The 23,597-nt window shown below is 48.7% G+C and overlaps 2 protein-coding genes across 2 annotated transcripts in view; one reads left to right on the top strand and one right to left on the bottom strand.

Moving 5' to 3' along the window:
- The window catches only part of ppfia1 (PTPRF interacting protein alpha 1), a 65,027-nt gene extending 41,487 nt beyond the window's left edge, over positions 1 to 23,540 (bottom strand). Inside the window, 7 exon segments of the mRNA XM_067420177.1 lie at positions 1,465 to 1,508; positions 1,511 to 1,565; positions 2,103 to 2,177; positions 2,317 to 2,481; positions 3,295 to 3,396; positions 15,688 to 15,948; positions 22,748 to 23,540. Coding sequence (XP_067276278.1) covers positions 1,465 to 1,508; positions 1,511 to 1,565; positions 2,103 to 2,177; positions 2,317 to 2,481; positions 3,295 to 3,396; positions 15,688 to 15,948 — 702 coding nt within the window. The 5' untranslated portion in view covers positions 22,748 to 23,540.
- Positions 16,596 to 22,817, top strand: LOC137043760 (putative uncharacterized protein DDB_G0271606). The gene is made up of 4 exons (XM_067420176.1): positions 16,596 to 16,611; positions 16,754 to 17,118; positions 21,646 to 21,972; positions 22,185 to 22,817. Exons 1-4 carry the CDS (start codon positions 16,596 to 16,598, stop codon positions 22,815 to 22,817), a joined length of 1,341 nt encoding a protein of 446 aa, XP_067276277.1.
- Positions 23,541 to 23,597: the final 57 nt, after the last annotated feature.

Here is a 23,597-nt window from a genome sequence, read left to right as displayed (position 1 = left end):
TCACACCACGCTATAATGCTGAGAGGAAAGGTCATTTTTCTGAGAGGTAAACTTTTTATTTTGTAAGGGTCAGGGTTAGGGTCAGGGTCAGGGTAGGGGTCAGGGTTAGGGTGAGGGTTTGGGGTAGGGGTCAGGGTAGGGGTCAGGGTTAGGGTCAGGGTAGGGGTCAGGGTCAGGGTAGGGTCAGGGTCAGGGTAGGGGTCAGGGTTAGGGTCAGGGTCGGGGTCAGGGTAGGGGTCAGGGTGAGGGTCAGGGTAGGGATTGGGGTTAGGGTCAGGGTAGGGGTCAGGGTAGGGATTGGGTTAGGGTCAGGGTAGGGATTGGGGTTAGGGTCAGGGTAGGGGTCAGGGTCAGGTAGGGGTCAGGGTCAGGGTTAGGGTCAGGGTAGGGGTCAGGGTTAGGGTCAGGGTAGGGGTCAGGGGTCAGGGTAGGGTCAGGGTAGGGGTCAGGGTGAGGGTCAGGGTAGGGGTCAGGGTAGGGGTCAGGGTTAGGGTCAGGGTAGGGATTGGGGTTAGGGTCAGGGTAGGGATTGGGTTAGGGTTAGGGTCAGGGTTAGATAATGTTGGCATAATGACCCAGACACAGCCCGGCTACACACTGATCTTGACAGTGTGTGTCCAAAGGCACTTTTTACTTCAACTGCGCCTGACAGAAGAATTTATATTTTCTGAGATGATTACACTTTTCAATAAATAAATATCTTTATAAAACCCAGACCTGCAAACTCCTCAGAGTAAAAAAGGGGACAGTGCCCCCCCCCCCCCCCCCCCCCCCCCCCCCGTGATCAAAGCTGAGTTTATCACCATTACTCCAGTCTTCAGTCACTGATCACTCATATGAGGACCTGATGCTCAACACACACTTATGATTATTATCAGTGTTGCTCATGGTGCTGCTTCAGTTTGCGGAAACCACCACACCATTCACACATTTGTGGTAAAATTAAAAAAGAGAGAAATGAATACTTTTGTTGATCAGACATCGGCTACATTAAATTGATCACAAGTGATATTTTTAATATTACAAAAGATAATACTTTATTTAATAAATGCTGTCCATTGAACTCTCATCAAAGAATCCTGAAAAATAAAATGCATCATGGTTTCCACAACACTAAGCAGCACAACTGTTTTCAACACTGATAATAATCATAAATGCTTCTTGATTCTGAAATCCTCATGAGCGTGATCAGTGAAGGGTCATGTGACTGCAGTAATGATGATAAACTCAGCTCAGATCACAGGAATAAATCACACTATATCCACACAGAGAAGGCTGCTTTCATGTGTAATGGTATTTCACAGCATTACTGTTTTAGCTGTATTTTTGATTAAATAAATGCAGCTTTGGTGAGCAGAAGATAAACATTTAAAAAGCTGTCAGTATCTTCTGTTCTATGCGCCTTATAATCCGCTGCGCCCTATATATGCAAACAGTTCAAAAACAGGCCACAGTAATGTTTACCTGTCCATTGGTGCTGGGAGTGTCATCTGAGCTGTGATTGACCTCTGCTGACCGTCCATGAACAGCTTCCTCTGGCTGCTCTGCTCCTTTACAAACACCAGCTACAACACACACACACACACACATTAGCCAGCCGCGCCGATGACCGCGGTGATTTATGCATTTGGCAGACGGCTTACATTGCATTTTAAGGTAAACATTTTTTGTCAATTCTTGCTTTTCCCTGGGAATCGAACCCATGACCTTGGCGTTGCTAGCGCCACGCTATACTGGCTGAGCTACAGGAAAGCTTACATCAAGAAGCATTTACTAGACAAGCAAAAGTAATTGTCTTGTTTTGGGGTAAAATAAATCACAATTAAGTGAGCTTTTGCTTAAAATAGGATAAATAATCTGCCAAAGGGGTGAGCAGAATAATCTTATTTTCTGTTTGAATAAATATGATCTTATTTTAAGCAAAAGCTCACTTCATTTTCATTTATTTTACCACAAAACAAGACAAAAACTTTTGCTTGTCTAGTAAATGCTTCTTAACGTAAGAATTTTTAGATATTTGGACGTAAAATAAGACAAAAATACTACGTGAGAAAAGCATTTTTCTCAGTGTGATACGCTGAGGCACGAGTGTGTGTTCTCACCTCCTTATGAGAGGCGGTCAGCTGTTCCTCCAGCACACTGCACCTCTCCAGAGCCACACGCAGACGCTCCCGCACCTGAGGAACACACACACACACACACACACACACACACACACACACACACACACACACACACACACACACACACACACACACACAGATGAAGCTCAGCGCAGGCTTGCCACGGGACAGTGTGTGTGTCCTGAAGCCGCACCTTCTCGTCCAGGGCCTTGTGGTGCTCGAAGAGAGACTTGAGGGCTTTGAGCACTTCCACCTCACTGGAGACTCCGGCGGGAGACTGAGCCTGACGCTTCACTACGGTCATCCTCAGGGAGCGCTCGTGGCGGGACACCAGACACTCCAGATGCTCCAGCAGCAGCTACACACACACACACACACACACACACACACACACACACATTAGATCTGACCTGAAGGGATCTGAACGCTGAACGTGATGAGAGTCCAGCTGATCATATCGAGTGTTACTGAGAGACTAAACACAGTTAAAGGAATAATAATCCTGTTTTAAGGGTTAGTTCAGCCAAAAATGTGAATAGTGTGATTAATTCGTCCTGTGGTTGGCCAGCCGTCAGACCTCCGCTCATCTTCACACACAGATGAAGATATTAGTGTTGAAATCCGATGGCTCAGAAAGGCCTTCATTGACACCAATGTCATTTCCTCTCTCAAGACCCATAAAGGCACTAAAGACGTCGTTACAAAGCCCATCTCACTACAGCGGCTCTACAATCATTGATGAAGAGGCCAGAATAGAGTTAGTGCGCAAAAAACACTAAATAACGACTTATATAGTGATGGCCGATTTCAGAACAAAGCTTCAACCGTTATGAGTCAGTGAATCGATTCATGATTCGAACCGTTATGAGTCAGTGAATCAATTCATGATTCGAACCGTTATGAGTCACGTGAATCGATTCATGATTCGAACCGTTATGAGTCAGTGAATCAATTCATGATTCGAACCGTTATGAGTCACGTGATTTCAGCGAATCATGGTCGATTCACTGACTCAATGTAAAAATGTAGAATGCTTCCTGTGATGGGTAGGTTTAGGGGCAGGGGCAGTGTGTGTGTGTGTGTGTGTGTGTGTGTGTGTGTGTGTGTGTGTGTGTGTGTGTGTGTGTGTGTGTGTGTGTGTGTGTGTGTGTGTGTGTGTCAGAGGACTCACGCGTGTGTTGTTTCTCTCAGCTTTGAGCTCGGCGATCTCCTCCTCTCGCTCCAGAAGCTGCTCTCGACACATATTCACTTCCTTCGTAAGAGCAGCAAACTCCTACAACACACACCAACACAAAACTACAGTGAGCGGAGTAACGATGACCCCTGACCCTCAGGTCCCAGGTGTGTGTATGATGCCGGAGTTAGTCTGCAGAGGGTCTGAGCGAGCTCTACTGCCATCTCTATCTGTTTTTATTCAAAATATTATGATGATGATCATGTCAGCGGATCTATATGCGAGTGACGGAGAAGAACAGAGAAAAACATATAATGTGCGTCTGATAGGAGTAAAACACACAGTCCAGTTATGATGTGTGTGTGTTGTGCTAGTCCGTATGCTCATTTAAACCCTGAATTAAACATGATGTGGTTGGAAACGCTGAAATTTAGATTGAGATTCAACGTTATTGTCCTTGAGCAGAGCACACAGCCAATGAGAGGTAGTTCTGTGAAGTCTGCGCTCTGATTGGTTATATAGGCATCGCTACACAACCCTACATTACACAACTAGCAGAACAACACACTTACACACCACGTCCATCAGCCGATTCACGTGCTTCTACTTCAAGAAAATCAATAATTCACCCGTCCGAGTAAACGTTGTATTTTTATTTGTGTCTGTTGTAAGTATGATTTATTCTGAGGCAATATTCCACCAGTGTCCAATCACCTTTGGCATATCTAAAGCTGCATATTACTGATATTTCATTTCCCCTAATCTTATTAAATATAGACTATGCTTCAGGTTTCAGATTATATTCTTAAATTTGATCGATACATTAAATTAGAATAAGACACTATAGGGCTGTTACAAATCAAACTGAATAATTTACACTGAAAAATTGCATTAAGATTTATATTTCTGGATAAACAAATCAGAAATGTTGAAAAGTATGTTTAGACATGAAACTAAACCACCAGTAGGTGGCAGGAGGTGAGTCTTAATGAGCGACTCATTCAAACGACTCATTCAAACGACTCATTCAAACGACTCATTCAAACGACTCATTCAAACGACTCATTCATTCATTAGGCAGGTGTGGTGGTGTGTGTGAGTTTAAGGGTAGAGTTAGGGTCAGGTGTGGTGGTGTGTGTGAGTTTAAGGGTAGAGTTAGGGTCAGGTGTGGTGGTGTGTGTGAGTTTAAGGGTAGAGTTAGGGTCAGGTGTGGTGGTGTGTGTGAGTTTAAGGGTAGAGTTAGGGTCAGGTGTGGTGGTGTGTGTGAGTTTAAGGGTAGAGTTAGGGGCAGGTGTGGTGGTGTGTGAGAGTTTAAGGGTAGAGTTAGGGTCAGGTGTGGTGGTGTGTGTGAGTTTAAGGGTAGAGTTAGGGGCAGGTGTGGTGGTGTGTGAGAGTTTAAGGGTAGAGTTAGGGGCAGGTGTGGTGGTGTGTGAGTTTAAGGGTAGAGTTAGGGACAGGTGTGGTGGTGTGTGTGAGTTTAAGGGTAGAGTTAGGGACAGGTGTGGTGGTGTGTGTCAGTTTAAGGGTAGAGTTAGAAACAGGTGTGGTGGTGTGTGTGAGTTTAAGAGTAGAGTTAGGGACAGGTGTGGTGGTGTGTGTCAGTTTAAGGGTAGAGTTAGAAACAGGTGTGGTGGTGTGTGTGAGTTTAAGGGTAGAGTTAGGGACAGGTGTGGTGGTGTGTGTGAGTTTAAGGGTAGAGTTAGGGACAGGTGTGGTGGTGTGTGTGAGTTTAAGGGTAGCGTTAGGCACAGGTGTGGTGGTGTGTGTGAGTTTAAGGGTAGAGTTAGGGTCAGGTGTGGTGGTGTGTGAGAGTTTAAGGGTAGAGTTAGACACAGGTGTGGTGGTGTGTGTGAGTTTAAGGGTAGAGTTAGGGACAGGTGTGGTGGTGTGTGTGAGTTTAAGGGTAGAGTTAGGGTCAGGTGTGGTGGTGTGTGAGAGTTTAAGGGTAGAGTTAGGGACAGGTGTGGTGGTGTGTGTCAGTTTAAGGGTAGAGTTAGGGGCAGGTGTGGTGGTGTGTGTCAGTTTAAGGGTAGAGTTAGGGGCAGGTGTGGTGGTGTGTGTGAGTTTAAGGGTAGAGTTAGGGGCAGGTGTGGTGGTGTGTGTGAGTTTAAGGGTAGAGTTAGGGTCAGGTGTTGTGGTGTGTGTGAGTTTAAGGGTAGAGTTAGGGGCAGGTGTGGTGGTGTGTGTGAGTTTAAGGGTAGAGTTAGAAACAGGTGTGGTGGTGTGTGTGAGTTTAAGGGTAGAGTTAGGGGCAGGTGTGGTGGTGTGTGTGAGTTTAAGGGTAGAGTTAGGGGCAGGTGTGGTGGTGTGTGTGAGTTTAAGGGTAGAGTTAGGGGCAGGTGTGGTGGTGTGTGTGAGTTTAAGGGTAGAGTTAGGGGCAGGTGTGGTGGTGTGTGTGAGTTTAAGGGTAGAGTTAGGGGCAGGTGTGGTGGTGTGTGTGAGTTTAAGGGTAGAGTTAGGGGCAGGTGTGGTGGTGTGTGTGAGTTTAAGGGTAGAGTTAGGGTCAGGTGTGGTGGTGTGTGTGAGTTTAAGGGTAGAGTTAGGGTCAGGTGTTGTGGTGTGTGTGAGTTTAAGGGTAGAGTTAGGGGCAGGTGTGGTGGTGTGTGTGAGTTTAAGGGTAGAGTTAGAAACAGGTGTGGTGGTGTGTGTGAGTTTAAGGGTAGAGTTAGGGGCAGGTGTGGTGGTGTGTGTGAGTTTAAGGGTAGAGTTAGGGGCAGGTGTGGTGGTGTGTGTGAGTTTAAGGGTAGAGTTAGGGACAGGTGTGGTGGTGTGTGTCAGTTTAAGGGTAGAGTTAGGGACAGGTGTGGTGGTGTGTGAGAGTTTAAGGGTAGAGTTAGGGGCAGGTGTGGTGGTGTGTGTGAGTTTAAGGGTAGAGTTAGGGACAGGTGTGGTGGTGTGTGTGAGTTTAAGGGTAGAGTTAGGGTCAGGTGTTGTGGTGTGTGTGAGTTTAAGGGTAGAGTTAGGGGCAGGTGTGGTGGTGTGTGTCAGTTTAAGGGTAGAGTTAGGGGCAGGTGTTGTGGTGTGTGTGAGTTTAAGGGTAGAGTTAGGGGCAGGTGTGGTGGTGTGTGTCAGTTTAAGGGTAGAGTTAGGGGCAGGTGTGGTGGTGTGTGTGAGTTTAAGGGTAGAGTTAGGGACAGGTGTGGTGGTGTGTGTCAGTTTAAGGGTAGAGTTAGGGGCAGGTGTGGTGGTGTGTGTGAGTTTAAGGGTAGAGTTAGGGACAGGTGTGGTGGTGTGTGAGAGTTTAAGGGTAGAGTTAGGGACAGGTGTGGTGGTGTGTGAGAGTTTAAGGGTAGAGTTAGGGGCAGGTGTGGTGGTGTGTGTCAGTTTAAGGGTAGAGTTAGGGGCAGGTGTGGTGGTGTGTGTGAGTTTAAGGGTAGAGTTAGGGGCAGGTGTGGTGGTGTGTGTCAGTTTAAGGGTAGAGTTAGGGGCAGGTGTGGTGGTGTGTGTGAGTTTAAGGGTAGAGTTAGGGACAGGTGTGGTGGTGTGTGAGAGTTTAAGGGTAGAGTTAGGGACAGGTGTGGTGGTGTGTGAGAGTTTAAGGGTAGAGTTAGGGGCAGGTGTGGTGGTGTGTGTCAGTTTAAGGGTAGAGTTAGGGGCAGGTGTGGTGGTGTGTGTGAGTTTAAGGGTAGAGTTAGGGACAGGTGTGGTGGTGTGTGAGAGTTTAAGGGTAGAGTTAGGGACAGGTGTGGTGGTGTGTGAGAGTTTAAGGGTAGAGTTAGGGACAGGTGTGGTGGTGTGTGAGAGTTTAAGGGTAGAGTTAGGGGCAGGTGTGGTGGTGTGTGTCAGTTTAAGGGTAGAGTTAGGGGCAGGTGTGGTGGTGTGTGAGAGTTTAAGGGTAGAGTTAGGGACAGGTGTGGTGGTGTGTGAGAGTTTAAGGGTAGAGTTAGGGACAGGTGTGGTGGTGTGTGAGAGTTTAAGGGTAGAGTTAGGGGCAGGTGTGGTGGTGTGTGTCAGTTTAAGGGTAGAGTTAGGGACAGGTGTGGTGGTGTGTGAGAGTTTAAGGGTAGAGTTAGGGACAGGTGTGGTGGTGTGTGAGAGTTTAAGGGTAGAGTTAGGGGCAGGTGTGGTGGTGTGTGTCAGTTTAAGGGTAGAGTTAGGGACAGGTGTGGTGGTGTGTGTGAGTTTAAGGGTAGAGTTAGGGTCAGGTGTTGTGGTGTGTGTGAGTTTAAGGGTAGAGTTAGGGGCAGGTGTGGTGGTGTGTGTGAGTTTAAGGGTAGAGTTAGGGACAGGTGTGGTGGTGTGTGTCAGTTTAAGGGTAGAGTTAGGGACAGGTGTGGTGGTGTGTGAGAGTTTAAGGGTAGAGTTAGGGTCAGGTGTTGTGGTGTGTGTGAGTTTAAGGGTAGAGTTAGGGGCAGGTGTGGTGGTGTGTGTGAGTTTAAGGGTAGAGTTAGGCACAGGTGTGGTGGTGTGTGTGAGTTTAAGGGTAGAGTTAGGGGCAGGTGTGGTGGTGTGTGTCAGTTTAAGGGTAGAGTTAGGGTCAGGTGTTGTGGTGTGTGTGAGTTTAAGGGTAGAGTTAGGGGCAGGTGTGGTGGTGTGTGTGAGTTTAAGGGTAGAGTTAGGGACAGGTGTGGTGGTGTGTGTCAGTTTAAGGGTAGAGTTAGGGACAGGTGTGGTGGTGTGTGAGAGTTTAAGGGTAGAGTTAGGGTCAGGTGTTGTGGTGTGTGTGAGTTTAAGGGTAGAGTTAGGGGCAGGTGTGGTGGTGTGTGTGAGTTTAAGGGTAGAGTTAGGGGCAGGTGTGGTGGTGTGTGTCAGTTTAAGGGTAGAGTTAGGGTCAGGTGTTGTGGTGTGTGTGAGTTTAAGGGTAGAGTTAGGGGCAGGTGTGGTGGTGTGTGTCAGTTTAAGGGTAGAGTTAGGCACAGGTGTGGTGGTGTGTGTCAGTTTAAGGGTAGAGTTAGGGACAGGTGTGGTGGTGTGTGTGAGTTTAAGGGTAGAGTTAGGGACAGGTGTGGTGGTGTGTGTGAGTTTAAGGGTAGAGTTAGAAACAGGTGTGGTGGTGTGTGTGAGTTTAAGGGTAGAGTTAGGGACAGGTGTGGTGGTGTGTGAGAGTTTAAGGGTAGAGTTAGGGACAGGTGTGGTGGTGTGTGAGAGTTTAAGGGTAGAGTTAGGCACAGGTGTGGTGGTGTGTGTGAGTTTAAGGGTAGAGTTAGAAACAGGTGTGGTGGTGTGTGTGAGTTTAAGGGTAGAGTTAGGGACAGGTGTGGTGGTGTGTGTGAGTTTAAGGGTAGAGTTAGGGACAGGTGTGGTGGTGTGTGTGAGTTTAAGGGTAGCGTTAGGCACAGGTGTGGTGGTGTGTGTGAGTTTAAGGGTAGAGTTAGGGACAGGTGTGGTGGTGTGTGTGAGTTTAAGGGTAGAGTTAGGGACAGGTGTGGTGGTGTGTGAGAGTTTAAGGGTAGAGTTAGGCACAGGTGTGTTGGTGTGTGTGAGTTTAAGGGTAGAGTTAGGGACAGGTGTGGTGGTGTGTGTGAGTTTAAGGGTAGAGTTAGGGACAGGTGTGGTGGTGTGTGTGAGTTTAAGGGTAGAGTTAGGGTCAGGTGTTGTGGTGTGTGTGAGTTTAAGGGTAGAGTTAGGGTCAGGTGTGGTGGTGTGTGTGAGTTTAAGGGTAGAGTTAGGGTCAGGTGTGGTGGTGTGTGTGAGTTTAAGGGTAGAGTTAGGGACAGGTGTGGTGGTGTGTGTGAGTTTAAGGGTAGAGTTAGGGACAGGTGTGGTGGTGTGTGAGAGTTTAAGGGTAGAGTTAGGCACAGGTGTGTTGGTGTGTGTGAGTTTAAGGGTAGAGTTAGGGACAGGTGTGGTGGTGTGTGTGAGTTTAAGGGTAGAGTTAGGGACAGGTGTGGTGGTGTGTGTGAGTTTAAGGGTAGAGTTAGAAACAGGTGTGGTGGTGTGTGTGAGTTTAAGGGTAGAGTTAGGGACAGGTGTGGTGGTGTGTGTGAGTTTAAGGGTAGAGTTAGGGACAGGTGTGGTGGTGTGTGAGAGTTTAAGGGTAGAGTTAAGCACAGGTGTGGTGGTGTGTGTGAGTTTAAGGGTAGAGTTAGGGACAGGTGTGGTGGTGTGTGTGAGTTTAAGGGTAGAGTTAGGGACAGGTGTGGTGGTGTGTGTGAGTTTAAGGGTAGAGTTAGGGACAGGTGTGGTGGTGTGTGAGAGTTTAAGGGTAGAGTTAAGCACAGGTGTGGTGGTGTGTGTGAGTTTAAGGGTAGAGTTAGGCACAGGTGTGGTGGTGTGTGTGAGTTTAAGGGTAGAGTTAGGCACAGGTGTGGTGGTGTGTGTGAGTTTAAGGGTAGAGTTAGGGTCAGGTGTGGTGGTGTGTGTGTGAGTTTAAGGGTAGAGTTAGAAACAGGTGTGGTGGTGTGTGTGAGTTTAAGGGTAGAGTTAGGCACAGGTGTGGTGGTGTGTGTGAGTTTAAGGGTAGAGTTAGGGACAGGTGTGGTGGTGTGTGTGAGTTTAAGGGTAGAGTTAGGGACAGGTGTGGTGGTGTGTGTGAGTTTAAGGGTAGAGTTAGAAACAGGTGTGGTGGTGTGTGTGAGTTTAAGGGTAGAGTTAGAAACAGGTGTGGTGGTGTGTGAGAGTTTAAGGGTAGAGTTAAGCACAGGTGTGGTGGTGTGTGTGAGTTTAAGGGTAGAGTTAGAAACAGGTGTGGTGGTGTGTGAGAGTTTAAGGGTAGAGTTAAGCACAGGTGTGGTGGTGTGTGTGAGTTTAAGGGTAGAGTTAGGCACAGGTGTGGTGGTGTGTGTGAGTTTAAGGGTAGAGTTAGGCACAGGTGTGGTGGTGTGTGTGAGTTTAAGGGTAGAGTTAGGGTCAGGTGTGGTGGTGTGTGTGTGAGTTTAAGGGTAGAGTTAGAAACAGGTGTGGTGGTGTGTGTGAGTTTAAGGGTAGAGTTAGGCACAGGTGTGGTGGTGTGTGTGAGTTTAAGGGTAGAGTTAGGGACAGGTGTGGTGGTGTGTGTGAGTTTAAGGGTAGAGTTAGGGACAGGTGTGGTGGTGTGTGTGAGTTTAAGGGTAGAGTTAGAAACAGGTGTGGTGGTGTGTGTGAGTTTAAGGGTAGAGTTAGAAACAGGTGTGGTGGTGTGTGAGAGTTTAAGGGTAGAGTTAAGCACAGGTGTGGTGGTGTGTGTGAGTTTAAGGGTAGAGTTAGGCACAGGTGTGGTGGTGTGTGTGAGTTTAAGGGTAGAGTTAGGCACAGGTGTGGTGGTGTGTGTGAGTTTAAGGGTAGAGTTAAGCACAGGTGTGGTGGTGTGTGTGAGTTTAAGGGTAGAGTTAGGCACAGGTGTGGTGGTGTGTGTGAGTTTAAGGGTAGAGTTAGGCACAGGTGTGGTGGTGTGTGTGAGTTTAAGGGTAGAGTTAGGGTCAGGTGTGGTGGTGTGTGTGTGAGTTTAAGGGTAGAGTTAGAAACAGGTGTGGTGGTGTGTGTGAGTTTAAGGGTAGAGTTAGGCACAGGTGTGGTGGTGTGTGTGAGTTTAAGGGTAGAGTTAGGGACAGGTGTGGTGGTGTGTGTGAGTTTAAGGGTAGAGTTAGGGACAGGTGTGGTGGTGTGTGTGAGTTTAAGGGTAGAGTTAGAAACAGGTGTGGTGGTGTGTGTGAGTTTAAGGGTAGAGTTAGAAACAGGTGTGGTGGTGTGTGAGAGTTTAAGGGTAGAGTTAAGCACAGGTGTGGTGGTGTGTGTGAGTTTAAGAGTAGAGTTAGGGGCAGGTGTGGTGGTGTGTGAGAGTTTAAGGGTAGAGTTAAGCACAGGTGTGGTGGTGTGTGTGAGTTTAAGGGTAGAGTTAGAAACAGGTGTGGTGGTGTGTGAGAGTTTAAGGGTAGAGTTAGAAACAGGTGTGGTGGTGTGTGTGAGTTTAAGGGTAGAGTTAGGGACAGGTGTGGTGGTGTGTGTGAGTTTAAGGGTAGAGTTAGGGACAGGTGTGGTGGTGTGTGAGAGTTTAAGGGTAGAGTTAGAAACAGGTGTGGTGGTGTGTGTGAGTTTAAGGGTAGAGTTAGGGACAGGTGTGGTGGTGTGTGTGAGTTTAAGGGTAGAGTTAGGGTCAGGTGTGGTAGTGTGTGAGTTTAAGGGTAGAGTTAGGGACAGGTGTGGTGGTGTGTGTGAGTTTAAGGGTAGAGTTAGGGACAGGTGTGGTGGTGTGTGTGAGTTTAAGGGTAGAGTTAGAAACAGGTGTGGTGGTGTGTGTGAGTTTAAGGGTAGAGTTAGGGACAGGTGTGGTGGTGTGTGTGAGTTTAAGGGTAGAGTTAGAAACAGGTGTGGTGGTGTGTGTGAGTTTAAGGGTAGAGTTAGAAACAGGTGTGGTGGTGTGTGTGAGTTTAAGGGTAGAGTTAGGGTCAGGTGTGGTGGTGTGTGTGAGTTTAAGGGTAGAGTTAGAAACAGGTGTGGTGGTGTGTGTGAGTTTAAGGGTAGAGTTAGAAACAGGTGTGGTGGTGTGTGTGAGTTTAAGGGTAGAGTTAGGGTCAGGTGTGGTGGTGTGTGTGAGTTTAAGGGTAGAGTTAGGGACAGGTGTGGTGGTGTGTGAGAGTTTAAGGGTAGGGTTAGGGACAGGTGTGGTGGTGTGTGTGAGTTTAAGGGTAGAGTTAGGCACAGGTGTGGTGGTGTGTGTGAGTTTAAGGGTAGAGTTAGGGACAAGTGTGGTGGTGTGTGTGAGTTTAAGGGTAGAGTTAGGGACAAGTGTGGTGGTGTGTGTGAGTTTAAGGGTAGAGTTAGGGACAGGTGTGGTGGTGTGTGTGAGTTTAAGGGTAGAGTTAGGGACAGGTGTGGTGGTGTGTGTGAGTTTAAGGGTAGAGTTAGGCACAGGTGTGGTGGTGTGTGTGAGTTTAAGGGTAGAGTTAGGGACAGGTGTGGTGGTGTGTGTGAGTTTAAGGGTAGAGTTAGGCACAGGTGTGGTGGTGTGTGAGAGTTTAAGGGTAGAGTTAAGCACAGGTGTGGTGGTGTGTGAGAGTTTAAGGGTAGAGTTAGGCACAGGTGTGGTGGTGTGTGTGAGTTTAAGGGTAGAGTTAAGCACAGGTGTGGTGGTGTGTGTGAGTTTAAGGGTAGAGTTAGGGTCAGGTGTGGTGGTGTGGGTCAGTTTAAGGGTAGAGTTAGGGACAGGTGTGGTGGTGTGTGTGAGTTTAAGGGTAGAGTTAGGGACAGGTGTGGTGGTGTGTGTGAGTTTAAGGGTAGAGTTAGGGTCAGGTGTGGTGGTGTGGGTCAGTTTAAGGGTAGAGTTAGGGACAGGTGTGGTGGTGTGGGTCAGTTTAAGGGTAGAGTTAGGGACAGGTGTGGTGGTGTGTGTGAGTTTAAGGGTAGAGTTAGGGTCAGGTGTGGTGGTGTGGGTCAGTTTAAGGGTAGAGTTAGGGGCAGGTGTGGTGGTGTGTGTCAGTTTAAGGGTAGAGTTAGGGTCAGGTGTGGTGGTGTGTGTCAGTTTAAGGGTAGAGTTAGGGACAGGTGTGGTGGTGTGTGTGAGTTTAAGGGTAGAGTTAGGGACAGGTGTGGTGGTGTGTGTGAGTTTAAGGGTAGAGTTAGGGTCAGGTGTGGTGGTGTGTGTGAGTTTAAGGGTAGAGTTAGGGGCAGGTGTGGTGGTGTGGGTCAGTTTAAGGGTAGAGTTAGGGTCAGGTGTGGTGGTGTGTGTCAGTTTAAGGGTAGAGTTAGGCACAGGTGTGGTGGTGTGTGTGAGTTTAAGGGTAGAGTTAGGGACAGGTGTGGTGGTGTGTGTGAGTTTAAGGGTAGAGTTAGGGTCAGGTGTGGTGGTGTGTGTGAGTTTAAGGGTAGAGTTAGGGACAGGTGTGGTGGTGTGTGTCAGTTTAAGGGTAGAGTTAGGGACAGGTGTGGTGGTGTGTGAGTTTAAGGGTAGAGTTAGGCACAGGTGTGGTGGTGTGTGTGAGTTTAAGGGTAGAGTTAGGCACAGGTGTGGTGGTGTGTGAGAGTTTAAGGGTAGAGTTAGGCACAGGTGTGGTGTGTGTGTGAGTTTAAGGGTAGAGTTAGGGTCAGGTGTGGTGGTGTGTGTGAGTTTAAGGGTAGGGATCTACGCTAACTTTTTTCTTGAGGAGCACTTGTGCTCCTAATTAAAAAAAATTAGGAGCACAGTCAAAAATTTAGGAGCACATTCTAATCCATCAAACACATTCCAATTATAACTTTCCCATTACAGGACGATATTTGTCCTTTAATGTCCAGGGTCATTTTTACCATTATAAGAGCAATGTTTTCTAATCTTATTAAATGTATGCATCATCTGTCAATTTCTTAAATTCAACATAATTCTAACATAATATTATCATTAACTTCTGAGAGTACAGCACAAATACACACACACACACACACACACACACACACACACACACACACACACACACACACACACACACACAAAAAGCAGAACTGGACTTCATACAATCAAACACCTATGCATTTAATGCATTAATGCATGGGTTAATGTTGTATGACTGTTTTACATATAAGTTTTTGAATTTAGAAATATGTACAAATTAAACTTTAAAAGTTTAATATTTTAAATAAAAAGTCCATGCAAAAGTATAAATATGAAAATAAAACCGCCAGTAGGTGGCGGCAAGTCATTCAGTCAATAGTTCAGTCAATAATTCAAAACAGATTCATTTGAATCGAATCGCTTGGAGATGCGAATCAGTTCTGGTGTGGCTTTGATTTTCACAAATAGACAGTGTTGTGGCTAAAACGTTGTTACTCAATATTAACTTGTCTATTAGATTTTTGTAGGAGATCAGTATCACACATGCAATCATGCCAATACTCGGAGCTATAGCAAGCCGTAACTTTTGGCGCTCTGGCGCTTCATAAACAGAACCGCATGCGCCTCGCGGAAGAACATTGCAGCCGGATCTACTTCTCTCTGTTTGTGGTGAGTCCATAGAGACCGTAAAAAAAATACGAGTCACGCAGATATTGTGCTAATCCGCAGCGGGAATAACTTATTTTGTGTGTACAGTGATTCAGAATAAGACAAAACCCGGTTAGGAAAAAGTCTTCATGATACACTTGCTCATTATATACATTTAGTATTTTTTTAAACAGCATGAGTGATAAAGATTAACTCAAGGGCTTTTTTAAATGTATTATTAATACATTATTGTTTGATGGCATTTATACCCCTAAGCATCCGCTAATTTCTGAGCTTGTTTATGATAATCCAAATGTGGTATTTCCAGTTCATTTTGATTTGGCTGTAAATAAACAGCGCGAGGCGTCTGGTAAAGTGCGCATGGCTGTGTTGTCACACACGTTTCACTCTGTCTATTCACTTTGTAAACAATCGTTGTTTGAAGTGTAGTCCGTCGCACACGTTTTTGCACTTCTTCTGCTGACTGAAGGCATAAAAAGCAGTTGATTGAAGTAGGAAACGTAGCCTATCAGTTTCTCAGTGTTGATTCACTCAGTGTTGTAGTTTTTATTCCGATTGTATTACACATCCATTCATGAGAATAGATCGGGTCACTCGCACCGGTGCGCCTAAATATTTTTTCACAGTCGCACGCAGTAATTTTTAGGCGTAAATGCGCCCAAAATGGGCGTTATGTAGAGCCCTGTAAGGGTAGAGTTAGGCACAGGTGTGGTGTGTGTGTGAGTTTAAGGGTAGAGTTAGGGTCAGGTGTGGTGGTGTGTGAGAGTTTAAGGGTAGAGTTAGGCACAGGTGTGGTGTGTGTGTGAGTTTAAGGGTAGAGTTAGGCACAGGTGTGGTGGTGTGTGAGAGTTTAAGGGTAGAGTTAGGGACAGGTGTGGTGGTGTGGGTCAGTTTAAGGGTAGAGTTAGGGACAGGTGTGGTGGTGTGTGTGAGTTTAAGGGTAGAGTTAGGGTCAGGTGTGGTGGTGTGTGAGAGTTTAAGGGTAGAGTTAGGCACAGGTGTGGTGGTGTGGGTCAGTTTAAGGGTAGAGTTAGGGACAGGTGTGGTGGTGTGTGTGAGTTTAAGGGTAGAGTTAGGGTCAGGTGTGGTGGTGTGTGAGAGTTTAAGGGTAGAGTTAGGCACAGGTGTGGTGTGTGTGTGAGTTTAAGGGTAGAGTTAGGCACAGGTGTGGTGGTGTGTGAGAGTTTAAGGGTAGAGTTAAGCACAGGTGTGGTGGTGTGTGTGAGTTTAAGGGTAGAGTTAGGGACAGGTGTGGTGGTGTGTGTGAGTTTAAGGGTAGAGTTAAGCACAGGTGTGGTGGTGTGTGTGAGTTTAAGGGTAGAGTTAGGGTCAGGTGTGGTGGTGTGTGTGAGTTTAAGGGTAGAGTTAGGCACAGGTGTGGTGGTGTGTGTGAGTTTAAGGGTAGAGTTAGAAACAGGTGTGGTGGTGTGTGTGAGTTTAAGGGTAGAGTTAGGCACAGGTGTGGTGGTGTGTGAGAGTTTAAGGGTAGAGTTGTGTTTTGCAGTGAATAGATGAAGATTGATCATTAGTTATGCTGGATTGATTAGCAGGAGTGTTACCTGAGGAAGAGCGCTGTTGAGTTGTCTCTGCAGAGAGTCCCTGTCGTGGCTGATCTCGTGGAGTTTGCTCTGCGTCACACACAGGTTCTCCTGCGTCTCTCGGAGTGTGTCCAGAAGTCGGTCCCGCTCCTCCAGCATCGAAACCATCAGAGACTCAAAGTGGCCCTCAGAGTCACTCTGCACCGGAGAGCCGGAGCCCAAAGGGCCGCCATTACTGCCAACCTCAGCCTCGCTGATCGTGGGCATCACCTCACACATCATCTAGATCAGACCAGAGACAGCAGATCAGACCAGAGACGGCAGATCAGACCAGAGACAGCAGATCAGACCAGAGACAGCAGATCAGATCAGTGACAGCAGATCAGACCAGAGACAGCAGATCAGATCAGACCAGAGACAGCAGATCAGACCAGAGACAGCAGATCACAGCAGAGACAGCAGATCACAGCAGAGACAGCAGATCAGATCAGTGACAGCAGATCAGACCAGTGACAGCAGATCAGATCAGTGACAGCAGATCAGACCAGAGACAGCAGATCAGACCAGAGACAGCAGATCAGACCAGAGACAGCAGATCAGACCAGAGACGGCAGATCAGACCAGAGACAGCAGATCAGACCAGACACGGCAGATCAGACCAGAAACAGCAGAGACAGCAGATCAGACCAGAGACAGCAGATCAGACCAGACACGGCAGATCAGACCAGAAACAGCAGAGACAGCAGATCAGACCAGAGATGGCAGATCAGACCAGAGACGGCAGATCAGACCAGAGACGGCAGATCAGACCAGAGACAGCAGATCAGACCAGAGACGGCATATAAGACCAGAGACAGCAGATCAGACCAGAGACAGAAGATCAGACCAGAGACAGCAGATCAGACCAGAGACGGCAGATCAGACCAGAGATGGCAGATCAGACCAGTGACCACAGATCAGACCAGTGACCGCAGATCAGACCAGTGGCGGCAGATCAGACCAGAGACAGCAGAGACAGCAGATCAGACCAGTGACAGCAGAGACAGCAGATCAGACCAGAGACGGCAGATCAGACCATAGACAGCAGATCAGACCAGAGACAGCAGATCAGACCAGAGACAGCAGATCAGACCAGAGACAGCAGAGACGGCAGATCAGACCAGAGACAGCAGATCAGACCAGAGACAGCAGATCAGACCAGAGACGGCAGATCAGATCAGATACAGCAGTGACGGCAGATCAGACCAGAGACAGCAGAGACAGCAGATCAGACCAGAGACAGCAGATCAGACCAGAGACAGCAGATCAGACCAGAGACGGCAGATCAGACCAGAGACGGCAGATCAGACCAGAGACAGCAGATCAGACCAGAGACGGCATATAAGACCAGAGACAGCAGATCAGACCAGAGACAGCAGATCAGACCAGAGACAGCAGATCACAGCAGAGACAGCAGATCAGACCAGAGACAGCAGATCAGACCAGAGACAGCAGATCAGACCAGTGACAGCAGATCAGACCAGAGACAGCAGACAGCAGAGACAGCAGATCAGACCAGAGACAGCAGAGACAGCAGATCACAGCAGAGACAGCAGATCAGACCAGAGACAGCAGATCACAGCAGAGACAGCAGATCAGACCAGAGACAGCAGATCAGACCAGAGACAGCAGATCAGACCAGTGACAGCAGATCAGACCAGAGACAGCAGACAGCAGATCAGACCAGAGACAGCAGATCAGACCAGAGACAGCAGATCAGACCAGAGACAGCAGATCACAGCAGATCAGACCAGAGACAGCAGACCAGACCAGAGACAGCAGATCAGACCAGAGACAGCAGAGACAGCAGATCAGACCAGAGACAGCAGATCAGACCAGAGACAGCAGATCAGACCAGAGACAGCAGATCAGACCAGAGACGGCAGATCAGAACAGAGACAGCAGATCAGACCAGAGACAGCAGAGACAGCAGATCAGACCAGAGACGGCAGAGACAGCAGATCAGACCAGAGACGGCAGATCAGACCAGAGACAGCAGATCAGACCAGAGACGGCAGATCAGACCAGAGACGGCAGATCAGACCAGAGACGGCAGATCAGACCAGAGACAGCAGATCAGACCAGAGACAGCAGATCAGACCAGAGACAGCAGAGACAGCAGATCAGACCAGAGACGGCAGATCAGACCAGAGACAGCAGATCAGACCAGAGACAGCAGATCAGACCAGAGACAGCAGATCAGACCAGAGACAGCAGATCAGACCAGAGACGGCAGATCAGACCAGAGACAGCAGATCAGACCAGAGACAGCAGAGACAGCAGATCAGACCAGAGACGGCAGATCAGACCAGAGACAGCAGATCAGACCAGAGACAGCAGATCAGACCAGAGACAGCAGATCAGACCAGAGACGGCAGATCAGACCAGAGACGGCAGATCAGACCAGAGACGGCAGATCAGACCAGAGACAGTAGATCACAGCAGAGACAGCAGATCAGACCAGAGACAGCAGATCACAGCAGAGACAGCAGAGACAGCAGATCAGACCAGAGACAGCAGATCAGACCAGAGACAGCAGATCAGACCAGAGACAGCAGACCAGACCAGAGACACCAGACCAGACCAGAGACGGCAGATCAGACCAGAGACAGCAGATCAGACCAGAGACGGCAGATCAGACCAGAGACAGCAGATCACAGCAGAGACAGCAGATCAGACCAGAGACGGCAGATCAGACCAGAGACGGCAGATCAGACCAGAGACAGCAGATCAGACCAGAGACGGCAGATCAGACCAGAGACAGCAGATCAGACCAGAGACGGCAGATCAGACCAGAGACAACAGATCAGACCAGAGACGGCAGATCAGACCAGAGACAGCAGATCAGAGCAGAGACGGCAGATCAGACCAGAGACAGCAGAGACAGCAGATCAGACCAGTGACAGCAGATCAGACCAGAGAAAGCAGAGACAGCAGATCAGACCAGTGACAGCAGATCAGACCAGAGACAGCAGATCAGACCAGTGACAGCAGATCAGACCAGAGACAGCAGAGACAGCAGATCAGACCAGTGACAGCAGATCAGACCAGAGACAGCAGATCAGACCAGTGACAGCAGATCAGACCAGAGACAGCAGATCAGACCAGAGACAGCAGATCAGACCAGAGACAGCAGATCAGACCAGAGACAGCAGAGACAGCAGATCAGACCAGTGACAGCAGATCAGACCAGAGACAGCAGATCAGATCAGACCAGAGACAGCAGATCAGACCAGAGACAGCAGATCAGATCAGACCAGAGACAGCAGATCAGACCAGAGACAGCAGATCAGACCAGAGACAGCAGATCAGACCAGAGACAGCAGATCAGATCAGACCAGAGACAGCAGATCAGACCAGAGACAGCAGATCAGACCAGAGACAGCAGATCAGATCAGAGACAGCAGATCAGACCAGTGACAGCAGATCAGACCAGAGACAGCAGATCAGACCAGAGACAGCAGATCAGACCAGTGACAGCAGATCAGACCAGAGACGGCAGAGACAGCAGATCAGACCAGTGACAGCAGATCAGACCAGAGACGGCAGAGACAGCAGATCAGACCAGTGACAGCAGATCAGACCAGAGAAAGCAGAGACAGCAGATCAGACCAGTGACAGCAGATCAGACCAGAGACAGCAGATCAGACCAGTGACAGCAGATCAGACCAGTGACAGCAGATCAGACCAGTGACAGCAGATCAGACCAGAGACAGCAGAGACAGCAGATCAGACCAGTGACAGCAGATCAGACCAGAGACAGCAGATCAGACCAGTGACAGCAGATCAGACCAGAGACAGCAGATCAGACCAGAGACAGCAGATCAGACCAGAGACAGCAGAGACAGCAGATCAGACCAGTGACAGCAGATCAGACCAGAGACAGCAGATCAGACCAGAGACAGCAGATCAGACCAGAGACAGCAGATCAGACCAGTGACAGCAGATCAGACCAGTGACAGCAGATCAGACCAGAGACAGCAGATCAGACCAGTGACAGCAGATCAGACCAGTGACAGCAGATCAGACCAGAGACAGCAGAGACAGCAGATCAGACCAGACCAGTGACAGCAGATCAGACCAGTGACAGCAGATCAGACCAGAGACAGCAGATCACAGCAGAGACAGCAGATCAGACCAGAGACAGCAGATCAGACCAGAGACAGCAGATCAGACCAGTGACAGCAGATCAGACCAGTGACAGCAGATCAGACCAGAGACAGCAGATCACAGCAGAGACAGCAGATCAGACCAGAGACAGCAGATCAGACCAGTGACAGCAGATCAGACCAGTGACAGCAGATCAGACCAGTGACAGCAGATCAGACCAGAGACAGCAGATCACAGCAGAGACAGCAGATCAGACCAGAGACAGCAGATCAGACCAGTGACAGCAGATCAGACCAGAGACGGCAGATCAGACCAGAGACGGCAGATCAGACCAGAGACAGCAGATCAGACCAGAGACAGCAGATCAGACCAGAGACAGCAGATCAGACCAGAGACAGCAGATCAGACCAGTGACAGCAGATCAGACCAGAGACAGCAGAGACAGCAGATCAGACCAGAGACAGAAGATCAGACCAGTGACAGCAGATCAGACCAGTGACAGCAGATCAGACCAGAGACAGAAGATCAGACCAGTGACAGCAGATCAGACCAGAGACAGCAGAGACAGCAGATCAGACCAGAGACAGAAGATCAGACCAGAGACAGCAGATCAGACCAGAGACAGAAGATCAGACCAGTGACAGCAGATCAGACCAGAGACAGCAGATCAGACCAGAGACAGCAGATCAGACCAGTGACAGCAGATCAGACCAGAGACAGCAGAGACAGCAGATCAGACCAGAGACAGAAGATCAGACCAGAGACAGCAGATCAGACCAGTGACAGCAGATCAGACCAGAGACAGCAGAGACAGCAGATCAGACCAGAGACAGAAGATCAGACCAGAGACAGCAGATCAGACCAGTGACAGCAGATCAGACCAGAGACAGCAGATCAGACCAGAGACGGCAGATCAGCCCAGAGACGGCAGATCAGACAAGAGACAGCAGATCAGACCAGAGACAGCAGATCAGACCAGAGACAGCAGAGACAGCAGATCAGACCAGAGACAGCAGATCAGACCAGAGACAGCAGAGACAGCAGATCAGACCAGAGACAGAAGATCAGACCAGAGACAGCAGATCACAGCAGATCAGACCAGAGACAGCAGATCAGACCAGAGACAGCAGAGACAGCAGATCAGACCAGAGACAGCAGATCAGACCAGAGACGGCAGAGACAGCAGATCAGACCAGTGACAGCAGATCAGACCAGAGACAGCAGATCAGACCAGAGACGGCAGATCAGACCAGAGACGGCAGAGACAGCAGATCAGACCAGTGACAGCAGATCAGACCAGAGACAGCAGAGACAGCAGATCAGACAAGTGACAGCAGATCAGACCAGAGACAGCAGATCAGACCAGAGACAGCAGATCAGACCAGAGACGGCAGAGACGGCAGATCAGACCAGTGACAGGAGATCAGACCAGAGACAGCAGATCAGACCAGAGACGGCAGATCAGCCCAGAGACGGCAGATCAGACCAGAGACAGCAGATCAGACCAGTGACAGCAGATCAGACCAGAGACGGCAGAGACAGCAGATCAGACCAGTAACAGCAGATCAGACCAGAGACAGCAGATCAGACCAGAGACAGCAGATCAGACCAGAGACGGCAGATCAGACCAGAGACGGCAGATCAGCCCAGAGACGGCAGATCAGACAAGAGACAGCAGATCAGACCAGAGACAGCAGATCAGACCAGAGACAGCAGAGACAGCAGATCAGACCAGAGACAGCAGATCAGACCAGAGACAGCAGAGACAGCAGATCAGACCAGAGACAGAAGATCAGACCAGAGACAGCAGATCACAGCAGATCAGACCAGAGACAGCAGATCAGACCAGAGACAGCAGAGACAGCAGATCAGACCAGAGACAGCAGATCAGACCAGAGACGGCAGATCAGACCAGTGACAGCAGATCAGACCAGAGACAGCAGATCAGACCAGAGACGGCAGATCAGCCCAGAGACGGCAGATCAGACCAGAGACGGCAGATCAGACCAGAGACAGCAGAGACAGCAGATCAGACCAGAGACGGCAGATCAGCCCAGAGACGGCAGATCAGACCAGAGACGGCAGATCAGCCCAGAGACGGCAGATCAGACCAGAGACGGCAGATCAGACCAGAGACGGCAGATCAGACCAGAGACGGCAGATCAGACCAGAGACGGCAGATCAGACCAGAGACAGCAGATCAGACCAGAGACGGCAGAGACAGCAGATCAGACCAGTGACAGCAGATCAGACCAGAGACAGCAGATCAGACCAGAGACGGCAGATCAGACCAGAGACGGCAGAGACAGCAGATCAGACCAGTGACAGCAGATCAGACCAGAGACAGCAGATCAGACCAGTGACAGCAGATCAGACCAGAGACAGCAGATCAGACCAGAGACAGCAGATCAGACCAGAGACGGCAGAGACGGCAGATCAGACCAGTGACAGCAGATCAGACCAGAGACAGCAGATCAGACCAGAGACGGCAGATCAGCCCAGAGACGGCAGATCAGACCAGTGACAGCAGATCAGACCAGAGACGGCAGAGACAGCAGATCAGACCAGTGACAGCAGATCAGACCAGAGACAGCAGATCAGACCAGAGACAGCAGATCAGACCAGAGACGGCAGAGACGGCAGATCAGACCAGTGACAGCAGATCAGACCAGAGACAGCAGATCAGACCAGAGACGGCAGATCAGACCAGAGACAGCAGATCAGACCAGAGACAGCAGAGACAGCAGATCAGACCAGAGACGGCAGATCAGACCAGAGACGGCAGATCAGACCAGAGACGGCAGATCAGCCCAGAGACGGCAGATCAGACCAGTGACAGCAGATCAGACCAGAGACAGCAGAGACAGCAGATCAGCCCAGAGACAGCAGATCAGCCCAGAGACAGCAGATCAGCCCAGAGATGTTTTATTACCTTGATTCTTAGCAGGGGTTGTTTCTCCTCTTCTCTATTATGTCCAGTCCAATCACAGCTAACACATTAAAAAAAATAAACTACAGCGCAAACTGTTCGTCAAGCCATCAAACTTTACGACATGGGTGAAATAAACCACCAATCACTTTTAAAAAGATCGTCGAGTGAGTGAAAAAATAAAGAAAATAAGCGAGGCCTTTATAATGAGTGGGAAACATCCCTCTATAGTGAGATCTGAGGAGATGGAGAAGACATCGCGGATCAATCAAACACTGCACACTTCACAAACACATCTTATATACTCAAACACACACACACCGCATATAAATACTACAACACTATATATAAATAAACTCCAACCGCGGCCTGCGCTAGTTAGCATTAGCAGCTAAAGTAAGAGTAGTCTAAATATAATCATTTATGCGCCAGAATAAAACAATGGTAGCGTTTAAAATCGGCGCTTAAACCCGACGTTTAATGGCGTGTTCTATTTTAAAAATATGAATTAATGAATCGCGTTTATTAGTGTCAATTATTCTGACGCGTCACCATCTGATCCATGAGGAAAAACACCGGGATAAAAGTACAAATCGACCACTTTAAGAGCACAACCCGCTCTTTAAACGACACGGTCCGCAAACGAAGTCTATCGTCGGCCAGTTTGGGCTCGAGGAACAACAATTAATGTAGAAAAAAAAAGAGTTAAAACAAAATTTAAAGCGAGAGTTTGTGGCTGCTCCAGTTTCCTGCGCTCGCGAGAGGTCAGGGCGCGCTGACGTCACGACGCCAAATCCCGTGGAAGAAAGAAAAGGAAAATATAAAGAAATGACTCTTTCACGATAAACGCGAC

This window comes from Pseudorasbora parva, chromosome 16 (genome assembly GCF_024679245.1).
Source record: "Pseudorasbora parva isolate DD20220531a chromosome 16, ASM2467924v1, whole genome shotgun sequence".
NCBI lineage: Eukaryota > Metazoa > Chordata > Actinopteri > Cypriniformes > Gobionidae > Pseudorasbora > Pseudorasbora parva.
Note: the sequence above shows the minus strand (reverse complement) of the source record. Positions and strands in the feature narration are given on the sequence as shown.